Source organism: Cherax quadricarinatus, unplaced genomic scaffold, assembly GCF_038502225.1.
Source record: "Cherax quadricarinatus isolate ZL_2023a unplaced genomic scaffold, ASM3850222v1 Contig2059, whole genome shotgun sequence".
Classification (NCBI taxonomy): Eukaryota; Metazoa; Arthropoda; class Malacostraca; order Decapoda; family Parastacidae; genus Cherax; species Cherax quadricarinatus.
In genome coordinates this window covers 1-12,753 of record NW_027197085.1, presented here as the reverse complement: position 1 = coordinate 12,753, position 12,753 = coordinate 1, and the positions used below count along the sequence as shown (strand labels likewise).

The 12,753-nt window shown below is 43.8% G+C and overlaps 1 protein-coding gene across 3 annotated transcripts in view; it reads right to left on the bottom strand.

Moving 5' to 3' along the window:
* Positions 1-12,546, bottom strand: part of LOC128698552 (juvenile hormone epoxide hydrolase 1) — a 52,071-nt gene extending 39,525 nt beyond the window's left edge. Inside the window, exons 1-2 of one of the 3 annotated variants that reach the window (XM_070081248.1) lie at positions 12,400-12,546; positions 11,010-11,189 (exon numbers count right to left, since the gene is read on the bottom strand). In XM_070081248.1, the coding sequence (XP_069937349.1) occupies positions 11,010-11,189 (180 nt within the window). In that variant the 5' untranslated portion in view covers positions 12,400-12,546. The remainder of the gene's footprint in view (positions 1-11,009; positions 11,190-12,399) is intronic. The other 2 variants (XM_070081247.1, XM_070081249.1) reach the window with 2 other exon arrangements.
* Positions 12,547-12,753: the final 207 nt, after the last annotated feature.

The window sequence follows — 12,753 nt, the reverse complement described above, 5'->3', positions numbered from 1 at the left end:
TTTTGTACATTATTATATGTATAATTAAATATTGTAATGCAAGTTATTTATTTAATAGCTAAAACGAAAATATTATGTATTATAGTATTATTTTATATTTAGATACTCGAATAATAATAATAATAATAATCTTTATTTTTACAAGTACATGATATAACTTATACAGACCATAGTTGACATCAATGATGCACTACTGTATATAAAGCCTCTTGTTATGCTGAGAATTTTGGACAAATTAGGTTTTGTCCCCAGGATGCCACCCACACCAGTCAACTAACACCCAGGTACCTATTTACTGCTAAGTAAACAGGTACAGCAGGTGTCTTAACAAAACACTCCTAAACATTTCCACCCGTACTGGAGATCGAACCATGAACCTCAGTGTGTGAGATGAGTGCACTACCAACCGAGCTGTGGTAGGTAGGATGTATTCGGTTCCTCCACAGTTTCCATGCAAGGAAAAACTGCTGTAATTGTTTTTTCCGTTCTAGAATTTGTTACACTCGCTCAACTATGTTGATCCATGGTGGGAGATTTGTCACTGTCGTTGGTAGCAACTGCCTCCCAGCGTATATAAGAGGGATTACCAATAGACCCCTGGCTGTCTTGAAGGCACTGGACAAGCACCTCAAGTCAGTACCTGACCTGAACCAGGCTGTGGTTCGTACGTCAGTTTTCGTGCGGCCAGCAGTAACAGCCTGGTTGATCAGATCCTGATCCTACCTGGAGTTTACCTGGAGAGAGTTCCGGGGGTCAACGCCCCCGCGGCCCGGTCTGTGACCAGGCCTCCTGGTGGATCAGAGCCTGATCAACCAGGCTGTTACTGCTGGCTGCACGCAAACCAACGTACGAGCCACAGCCCGGCTGGTCAGGAACCGACTTTAGGTGCTTGTCCAGTGCCAGCTTGAAGACTGCCAGGGGTCTGTTGGTAATCCCCCTTATGTATGCTGGGAGGCAGTTGAACAGTCTCGGGCCCCTGACACTTATTGTATGGTCTCTTAACGTGCTAGTGACACCCCTGCTTTTCATTGGGGGGATGTTGCATCGTCTGCCAAGTCTTTTGCTTTCGTAGTGAGTGATTTTCGTGTGCAAGTTCGGTACTAGTCCCTCTAGGATTTTCCAGGTGTATATAATCATGTATCTCTCCCGCCTGCGTTCCAGGGAATACAGGTTCAGGAACCTCAAGCGCTCCCAGTAATTGAGGTGTTTTATCTCCGTTATGCGCGCCGTGAAGGTTCTCTGTACATTTTCTAGGTCAGCAATTTCACCTGCCTTGAAAGGTGCTGTTAGTGTGCAGCAATATTCCAGCCTAGATAGAACAAGTGACCTGAAGAGTGTCATCATGGGCTTGGCCTCCCTAGTTTTGAAGGTTCTCATTATCCATCCTGTCATTTTTCTAGCAGATGCGATTGATACAATGTTATGGTCCTTGAAGGTGAGATCCTCCGACATGATCACTCCCAGGTCTTTGACGTTGGTGTTTCGCTCTATTTTGTGGCCAGAATTTGTTTTGTACTCTGATGAAGATTTAATTTCCTCGTGTTTACCATATCTGAGTAATTGAAATTTCTCATCGTTGAACTTCATATTGTTTTCTGCAGCCCACTGAAAGATTTGGTTGATGTCCGCCTGGAGCCTTGCAGTGTCTGCAATGGAAGACACTGTCATGCAGATTCGGGTGTCATCTGCAAAGGAAGACACGGTGCTGTGGCTGACATCCTTGTCTATGTCAGATATGACCACATACAAATACATAAAAATTATACATCATGTAACAAAAAGTATCTAATGAAAACACAAACAATAACCAAATTAAGGAGAGTATTGATACATACTTCCGTACAAACTACATCAAAGGTAAAACAAGATATTCTTTACTATGACTTAACGTCATAAGGTACTAACTCAAAAGAGCACAGTATGTTTCATACGGTAACCCTGCAAACTAAACCCCCCCTACCCTAGACCGACCCCCCCTACCCTAGACCGACCCCCCTACCCCAGACAGAACCTCCCCCTATCTGAGAAGTACAACATAAAATTAGAACCACAAGAGTGCACAATAAATTAAGGTAACCCTAAGACCTCTATAATGCTATCCAAAAGTATGAATTTTACAACACGTAAGAATATGAAGCATACACTACAATGGTACATTTGTTCCTAACCCTTAAAATGGTAAAGGTTATAACTGCCTCACGGCTTACAAAACAAACTGCAAATGCAATAAGTACATTATGTAAACATGTAACAGTTTGATTTCTAACATTGGTTATAAAGAATTTCCTGTAGTCAAATTACAGTAACAAGATCCGTCCACATCATAACAAACTGCCATCATTTTACCGAGTGCCTAACCTCACAGGAAGAAAATTTTTTTTTAAGCCCTCACCATACATATTAATTAATTTTATCCCTCTCAACATGGTCTCAATCATGTTGCTCCCTCCCACCCCCCTCCCACCCCCCTCCCATCCCCCTCCCACCCCCCTCCCATCTATACTACCCCTCTGGACATCCCCACATTGTTGCATATGCTAGGACCACAAGATGTGTTGTACGTTCCATAATATTAACAGAACCGTAAGAACCATTGATATCATACCTGAGTTATTGTACAACGGGAGGCAAATCCTATTTTGTTTGCTGTCCCATGCAGCGTTCCCAGGCTTCTAATATTATATGTTACTACAAAGGCCCTTCTTCAGAAGGCATTAATTGACAAATATTAATTAACACAAAGAACGCCTGAACTTGGTTAGCACTCCCATGCACATCCCAATTACACACAATCATTCTCACTTGCACCTCTCCCTCACCCACACACATGCACGCCAAACCTTCTTCCACCAACATCTTTCGTTTGGCAAGCCCGTTTGTTACCCCCCCCCCTTTTATCGAACTCTTTACACGACAATCTGAACCCACTTCCCCCCCCTTCACAACACTAACAACTCCCCCACAGTGATGGACCTGTAACCCTCTGTGAAATCTCCCTCCCATCTTCTCCCATAAATTTCCCGATTCCTATTCCTTGTCCTACAAAAAGTCCTCGCTAAAACTCGTTTTCTCACCTCCCCATTACCCATCCCTCTCATTCCCCACGATATGTACACGAAATCTACCATTATATAAGCGACTCCCCGTGCTACATTCTCCCCTACCCCCCTATATCAAGGCTTAGTGCTCTCAACACCGACACCCCAGGTCCTCCTATCCTCCTGACCACTTTCCCCAGCCATTCCCTCACACTCCCCAAATACTCGCAAAAGTATACCACGTGGTAAGCCGTCTCCAGCTCCCCACATAACCCACACCAACCCTCCTCTATGTCTATTTCTGAGGACTGATCCAGTAGGCAGAATCCCGTGTAAAAATTTAAACATGATCTCTCACACTCTGGGCCCTAGCTTTAGTTTACCGAACAGACTCCATACAGCACCCCATGCATACATTGGGAACAGCCCCTCAACTGGGGCCATCTCCTCTACCCTCAATATTCGATATAAATCCCTCACCTGTAATTTCTCTGGCTCACACCCCCACAAAAGTGCCCTCAACAAATTCTCACACTCCCTCTATTCCCCACCTCCATACATTCCCTTCAAAATGTCATGCAACCGTTGCATGTTTGGCCCCCTCTGTCCCCCCAAGTCTTTTTCACTCTCACCTGATAAAAATGCATTTCACCCTCCTCCCCAGGTCCAACAAACCTAAACCTCCCTTCCTCACCGGCAAAGTCACCACCTCCCTCTTCATCCATTCACATCCTGAGCCCCATAAGAACCTAAAAACACTTCTAAGGATGTGAGTAATATCAGCTCTCAGCAACGGAAAAAACTGCTGCTACATACCATACCTTACTGTACAGCAATACATTAATAACAATCGCCCGTTGCAATAATGTCAAGTGATAAGGCCGTAACATCCCCAACCCACGTTCCACGCGTCCCACCACTCTCAACAAATTCTCCTCCCTAGCCTCCCGTATGGTCTCCCCATACAAAATGCCACATATTAATAACTGCCCTTCCTGCCTTCTCACCACGTCACAGTCCCAATCAACTCTGTCTCTCCATGCCCCCAGCCCCATGATCTTAGTTTTCTCAATGTTTACCGTCATTCCTGTCGCCTCTCTGAACATGCAAACCACCCATCCCAGCTCTCTCAACCTTGTTTCCTTCTGGACTAGGAGTGTGGTGTCATCCACATAACCTACCACATGATGCCTAATCGAGCCCTCCCTCGGTCCCTCCCCCCACACACTCTGGTCTCTACCAACCTATAGAATGGATCTTGCACACATGCAAATAATTACTTCTATAGTGAGCATCCCTGCCTCAAGCCCCGATCCATGTTCACCACACCCCCCACACATCCATTGATCTGAATTCTTGCTTTTGCCCCTTTATGCAACATTTCAAACCACCCCACAATCGCATCCCCAAAACCTTGTTTGCTAAGGATCTGTCGTAAACCCTCCCTTTTCACCTGATCATAAGCACCCTGCCAATCAATCGCCACCATACCCCCCCCTTTCTATTCCTGCGTTCCCTCAAAACTCTCAACAAACCCCTTAAGTATTCTGTGCCCCATCACCATCGACCGTCCCGGCAACCCTAGTTGACCTTCTGAAACTACTCTTCCCACTACACATTTTAACCTATTCCCCAAAACCTTTGCAAACAATTTATAGTCCGCACACATGAGAGTAATCGCCCTGTAATCCTTAAGTGTACTCTGCACCTTACCCTTAGGCACAAGCACAACAACCCCTGTACTTTGCATCTCGCCCAATTCTCCCCCTCTTTCATTCTACTGAACAGTGTTACTAAAAAAACCCTTAACAGATCCCAATTTTTTAAGTAAAATTCACTTGGTAGTCCATCAATACCTGGTGCTTTGCCCCTGCGCATGTCTACAAGCCCTCTCTATATCTCCCCCTCTTTAATATCACCACCCAAAGCTTCCCTGTCCTTTCTCCCCAGAGCTACGGGCACTACACCACACCCCATCAAGATCCTCCCTATTTACCCCTTTACTTTTCCAATATTGCCCATACCACTCATCCGCGAACATACTCATCTCCTCCGTTGTTTTTAACACCTGCCCCTCCCTAAAACCTTTCACCTCAGAGTGCACTTCCAAATCCGCTATCGTGGTCGCTGTCCGCCTCTGCTGTTGTCTCCGCAACACACATGCTGATGGTTTATCCCCCGAAAGCACTTCCTCCACTCCCGCCTGCACCCTCACCGCATGAAATCTCTCCTCCTGCACCTCTCTTAACCTTCTCTTCAGATCATCCATTGCCTCTGTTTGGAATACCCCTCCCACCACTCCTTGCTCATGATAGTATCCTAATCTACTTTCCAAATAATTTGTTAATCCATACTTCAGTTGATTTATATGCTTCCCCTCACCCACGTAAAACCTACGAATCCTCTCCTTGGCCACACTGTCCCACCAACGTACAACATTATCAACCCTTTTTGCCTCCTCACTTAGCTTCCTCCACAACGAAGCAAACCCCACCTCCACTTCCTCATCCTCAAGGAGTCGAGTGTTTAATTTCCAGTAGCTTTCAAACCATTTCACTAACGAATCCCATGCCACCCCCCACCACTACTGCCCTGTGATCGGAATAAATTGCTTCTATGGTGTTAAAAGACTACTGAAACCCCTTGCGTTATATAAATCCTATCCAATCTAGCTGCGTAATCCCTCCTTACATACGTATGTTGCACTTCACCTATTCCACCCCAAAATGCATCTCGTACCCCAATATCTCTACACAAATCTCTCAACACGCTTGAGAAATATCCCGCCCCCTCTGGCTTCACATTAAATCTTATTATATAATTCCAATCTCTCCCCAATCAATGCAACCCTGGGTAGCGCTCTCAAGAAATACACCAGATCATCCCTTACAAATGCCGATTTTACCCTCACATCGTTCTCCGCCGGAGCATACACTCCAACAAAAGACACGCGTTCACGCATCCACAACCCGTCCACTCTCATTAGTCTTCCCTCACCCCCCCCCCTTCAAACCGCTGCAAAACAAACGAACTTGCCTCACGAATTAAAACACCTACTCTGCCTTTTAAACGTGTCATTGGCATTACAAAAGCCCAATATCCATTCACCTCTAGCAATTTTCCCGCTTTCATGTTATGCTCTTGTATAAAAGCAACGTTTACCTTGTAACGATACAGCAGTCCTCTCAACCATACACACTTACCACTAGTACATAAACCATTAACATTAATTGTCATACACCTTAGGCCTGCTTACATTTTCCACCCACGTTTCCCCACCTCATTTTTCCACTGTCCTGTAGCCCCATACACACCGTCCTTGGCACTCACCCCATCCCCTCCACTCCTAACCCCTTGCTGGCATTTCTTTTTCTCTTTGCCTCTACACACACCTTCAATCCCTGCCTTTTTCCCTGGTCTTTGTGCTGGAGTGAGGACGTCATCCGAGTCAGATGTGACTGCTGCCCGCTTCCTCGACACTTCCTCTTCCACCATGCTTGTCTCCTGACCTTCCTCATTGTGCACCTCTATCACCTCATTCCCCTTCTCACTACTTGTCAAAACCGACATTTCATTCCTTCCTCCAGGCCCGCAATCATCTTCCCTTTGTCCCGGGACCTGTTCTCCCATCTTTTCCTCTATTAAGGTTTCCTCCGAGTTAGGGAACATCTGCAAAACTGTCTCAAACACTACGTCAATTTCCACATCATTTTATGTGTATGAGTGTGTGTGTGTATGAGTGTGTGTGTGTGTATGAGTGTGTGCGCGTGTGTGTGTATGAGTTTGTGTATGTGTGTGTGTGTGTGTGTGTGTGTGTGTGTGTGTGTGTGTGTGTGTGTGTGTGTGTGTGTGTGTGTTTATGTGTGTGTGTGTGTGTGTGTGTGTTTGTGTGTGTGTGTGTGTGTGTGTGTGTTTATGTGTGTGTGTGTTTATGTGTGTTTATGTGTGTGTGTGTGTATGTGTGTGTGTGTGTGTGTGTGTGTGTATGAATTTGTATGTGTGTGTGTGTGTGTGTGTGTGTCTCAACAATCAATATTTGCACCAATAACTCACTACAGTTGTGACCGGGTGTGGAAGTGTGAATTGCTCATTACTCTATAATTTGTTCATGATTGTAACCGTGTATAAATGTAAGTAACCATTCTTACAGTATTCATTACCTTTGTAACTTGTAAGTTCATTACCTTTGTACCTAGTTCAGCCATCAAAACTTTGGGGCCCAGTCCCTGGACCCATTACGTACCTCTGCAATCTGTAAATACCTTTGTAACTTGTCATGATTGTGACTAGACCTACCTGGAGTTCATTACCTTTGTAAATTGTGAGTTCATTACCTTTGTAAATTGTGAATTCATTACCTCTGTAACTTGCTCAGCTATCAAAACTTTGGAGTCCAGTCCCTGGACCAATTATGTACCTCTGTAATCTTTTGACTACCGCCCACAGGATGGGTATGGGGTGCATAATAAACATATTAAACTAACTAACTGTTATGTCCTTGTCCGCCTCGTGCGTCACACCCTTTGCAGACGCACTCAACTTCTCTACAGCACCCTCAGGCTCCACCTCACATTGCCTTTCCTCCACTTCCTCACTCCACAACCGACCACGCCTACGTCCATCCTGGCGGTTCTGATCAGTTACCATAGATCCTCGCCTCGAAATGTCACTCCTTGGTTTTCCCTGGTCTGTCCTCCGCCTCACACATTCAGCCGCTATGTTACCTGGAGGTTACCTGGAGGTTATTCCGGGGATCAACGCCCCCGCGGCCCGGTCCACGACCAGGCCTCCCGATGGATCAGGGCCTGATCAACTAGGCTGTTACTGCTGGCCGCACGCAGTCCGACGTACGAGCCACAGCCCGGCTGATCCGGCACTGACTTTAGGTATCTGTCCAGCTCTCTCTTGAAGGCAGCCAGGGGTTTATTGGCAATTCCCCTAATGCTTGATGGGAGGCTGTTGAACAGTTTTGGGCCCCGGACACTTATGGTGTTTTCTCTTAGTGTACCAATGGCGCCCCTACTTTTTATTGGCGGCATTTTGCATCGCCTGCCCAGTCTTTTACTTTCGTAGGGAGTGATTTCTGTGTGCAGATTTGGGACCATTCCCTCCAAGATTTTCCAAGTGTAGATTATGATATATCTCTCCCTCCTGCGTTCCTGTGTGATCATAACCATCACACAGTCTACAAGTTCTACGTTGTCCAGCGTAAGTTACAAGTATTTGTGTCCTAATTCGTCTTAGAACACATACGAAGGCATTGGTTGCCTCAGAGTCATCTTCAGGCTAAAACTGCCTTCCGGATAACCCTCACAAGCCCCTGCCGTCCACTTGCCTTGTTGAGCTACGTGTATAGTTCCAAACCTTCCAAACACACTACGTAGATCAGCTTCATTCGCCTCGAAAGGCACATTTCGTAACTTAACATACGTAAATTGACGCGAAACATCGTTCATTTTTACCAGGATGTCCTCATTAACCTTGATAGCAACATCCTGATAATGATCGAGTAGATCCTCATACACCTGTGAAGACAGTAGTTTTACGAACATCCTGTAGTTTCCATTTAAGGCTACACCGTAAAGGTCGCAATCCTCAATCCCATATGTCTCTCGAATAATCAGAGGCAACAACGTCAACGCCGAATCTTGATTAATTGTACCTCTCAGTAATTCTATGCCAACAGTGTTAATTCTGCGGTGCACCCCAACCACCATTGTGACAGCCTGGCTAGCACTTGCGCCGGTCAGAGAGGTGCAGCAAACGTCCACCCTCACCAGCAGCTTGGCAAGGAATATGTCTTGGGGTATTAGTCTTTATCCTCCTTCGTGCCTACTCGTTACACTCATATTAATACATCTATGAAATAATACATAACATACATGCAAAATAACGTGCCTGATGGTACAGTTAACATGCTCTTCTTTGTACAGAAAAATTCATAAATTAATATATTCGTATATACAGTGTAAATTCCTATTGCTATAGTACCATTCCTTATCTCGAATGTAATATATAAACCCTAGACCTTTTACCCACGTATATATTAAAGTTTGTAACTTTAGTGTAAGTTCCCTTTCTCCTCGCTATAACCTCTGTGATGTCGAATGTACGCAGTGGAGGAGTAGGCCTTTTAGTGTTGGGGCCGAGGGTAAAGGCCTTATATGTGAAACAGAGGTTCGTTAGGGAGGGGGGGGGGGAAAGAGGGGTTAGAGTGGGGAAAGTGATGGAGGATGTGTGGAGATGGTGGAGCAGAAAAGAATTAATTGAATGCGAGGATATGCTGAGGTTATTATTATTGATTAGGGAGGTGGAAAAACTTAGGGTGGGGCGTTTGGTGACGATGAGTAGAAGGCCGGAAATCATACAGGGGGTATCGGTTTATCCCTTGTATGATTGGGGTATGATATGGAATGACTTTCGAAAGCTTAAGTTAATGCCGAGAGTACGGGAGTTTGTATATAGATTTATAATGGGGATATTAGCATCGAAAGCTGTTTTGTGTTCAATGGGATTGGTGAGGGAACAGACCTGCGATCACTGTGGAGAACAGGAAACAGCTTTTCATTTGGTTTATTTCTGTGAAGAGTTGAGGGAGGAAAGGGTGTGGTTAGCGAAGGTTTTTAGGTTGATGGGTGGGGGTAATGTAGAGACCCTGTGAGCCTTAACATTAGAAGTACACGGGGTCTCCAGAGAAGGGCGATTATGTATGTAGTGGTGGATTTTCTGTATATTTCCTGGGGGATGAGGGACACGGGAGGGGGAAGAATTAGGATTAGTGCAATTGCGGCGGGCATATATAGAACGGTTTGCAGAAACAAACTTATTTACGGGGGGCAGTGGAGGGCACGTTTTCCGGAGACCTACTGCAAACTTACGGTCAATGGCCTCATTCAGTTGGCGAGCTAATTATACGTAAAGGACTGGTTTCCTTTATAAGCGGGTTGACATTAGTTTTTCGGAGGGAGAGTGTATGAGGTAAAGGACTGGCGAAGGAATGTGAGGGTCGGGAAGGTATGTACTGCGTGGTGCTGTGTTGACATGTAAGTTTTGTGTGAAAGGTTTTGATAAACCCAAGATTTGTATAAATTAGGTCCTTGTGATTAAAAGAGAGTTATAGAAGTCAGTGTCCATGTTAGTCTACCAGTTTTTGCAAAGATAATTTTTCTGGTATGTATTTTCATAGTATTTATTGTAATTTTGTAGGGAATTTATTTCCTCTTAGATGGCTTTTATATTTGTTTTTACATAATTTGTTTTCCACCACTTTTGTAATGTTATTAAGTTTCGTTGCTGATGTAACGTATGCTGTAAAAATCTTGTAGTTGTTGATGCTTTATATGCTTATGTAATTTTGTGTAATGCTTATTTTTGTTATAGAGTAATGACGGATAATTACCAGACTTTGTTCTTAAGTAAAATCTCATAAACAGTTGTATGTATATATAAAGTTACAAAAATTTATGTTTGATCACTGCTGTGATCAATACGTGTGTGAATGATGTGGGTGTATTTATAGATGAGTTTTCATGGGGGGGTTCCCCCCTCCAACAGTTTTGTGTGTATGTGTCAGATATATTATCATTTTGTATAATGTGTGTCAGTGAATGGTGTGTATGTATTTTGCATGTTTCAAATTTTTTTCTCTTGTACTTGTGATATAATTCTTCGTAACCTATTCCAGATCCTGTATTATTGTGGTATTTAATATTTTAAACTACCTTGTAATTTATGATGTTTTAAATAAAATATATATATAAAAAAAACCTCTGTTGATGCTCTACTTAAGTGTAAGACTAAGGTAGCAAGTTGTGTGCATATAAATAAGTGAAGGTTGCATACACTAGCCTGTTACTAGCCAGACTCAGGCTAGTTGCCAGGGGAGGGGGTAATGTAGGTTGACTTTCTGGTAACTTTGGTTAAATAATTGTATTAACAGTAACAACCCTTGAGGGGTGAACACTACTGTACCTCGTCAGAAATGTTAATGCTGAAACGATTGATGGAGACATCTTCGTCCTGTGGTTCCCCTGGCCCCCACCAAGGGTCAGGTTCAAGGTGGGGAAGTGGAGGCTCCTCCATCATCTCCTTCACCTTGTATGACACTACCACCACCACCAACCCCACCGCCATGAACCGTGACCATGACATCTGCAAATGAAACCAAGATTTGGATGCTGCTACCTTGGGTCAAGCATAGTTCATGGCTCAGTGGTAACACCTTTGGCTCTAATAATATCTTTATTTACTACAAGTACATGTACAAGGTATACAGACTATAGCTGACATCAATGACATATAGAAAGCCGCTGGAAGACAAATCCAATTCCCTAGATCAAGAGCCCCTCACCAGCGTCTAGGAACCTCCCTTGAGGGGAAGAGAATGCATCGTGCATGAAAAATGTATAGTTTTCCACATATACTGTGTTAGTTTTATTAATGAAAGAAGTTTTTGTAAAATATCTTTGATCACAACAGTCACGGTGCTTTACTAGGTTACTTTAAATTAAATCAATATATTGTACTTTTTACCTGTCTATAATGTGTGCGCCTTCAAGATCATAGTTAAAAAAAAATTGTTAAGAACACTAAGCCTAAACCAAATTAATTTGTTTACTTGCTTACCTCCTTGCTTAAAAGCTGGTCACTCGTACTTAAGAGAAAAGGTTGAGTTATTCTGGCCTCTGAAGGTCCTGATTGGCTTTTTTTAAGGAGTTGGAAAAAATGAAGTACAGCTATTCATGCAATAATGTTGCAACCGATTACCTTCAACCAGGCAACTTGTGAGCGCCTTCAGACGCTCAGACTAATGCCGGTGTATTTTAGGCTCTTGGTCCCTTCAAGGTAAGAGAATGCCTCTTCAGTTTAGCTTCAAAACTGGTGTTCCTCAGTGGAAGGCTTGAATTAAAATTGGGCTGTGTATATCCCCACTTGCCTTTTTTTTTACAAAATATGGATATTAGTTTCGATATAATTAGTGAATTCCTCTTCCGATTTCTGTCAAATCTGCATTGGCAATATTTGTCTGCTTTACAAATTTATGCAACACTGCTCTATTACAATCACGTGCCTTAAGGTATAGAAGACTGGGGTTATGCAGTATGGGGATACCCGAAATGCTCTGCATAACCAGGGGCTTTATAGTATGTCACTGATGTCAGCTATGGTCTGTATAAGTTGTATCATGTACTGGTAGAAACAATGATTATTATTTCTCGGATCACACTGCGGCCGAAATATGTCTAAATAGATAAGACGACTGACTTGTGACTACCTACCAGATTCTAGGTCACGGAGTCAACAATATGCTTCCTCTATAACCTTACTCAAAGTTGTTCAACATAACTGTAGTTCCATATACCTTTGATGAATGAACTGAAAGTTAGATAAGCAAGCCAGACAGGTAGTGGAGAGAACGGTGTAATGAACCTGCGTCCACCGCGTCCCAGCACCAAATAAAATATTATCCGCCTCATTGGATGTGTCCAGTAACATCTGGCACTCCTAGAGCCATAAGGGTGATTGAGCTATATAGTGCAATATAACTTTACCTTTTAAAGGTGTATGAACTAGTACCGAACTTGCACACGAAAATCACTCATAATGAAAGCAAAAGACTCGGCAGACGATGCAACATCCCCCCAATGAAAAGCAGGGTTGTCACTAGCACGTTAAGAGACAATACAATAAGTGTCAGGGGCCCGAGACTGTTCAA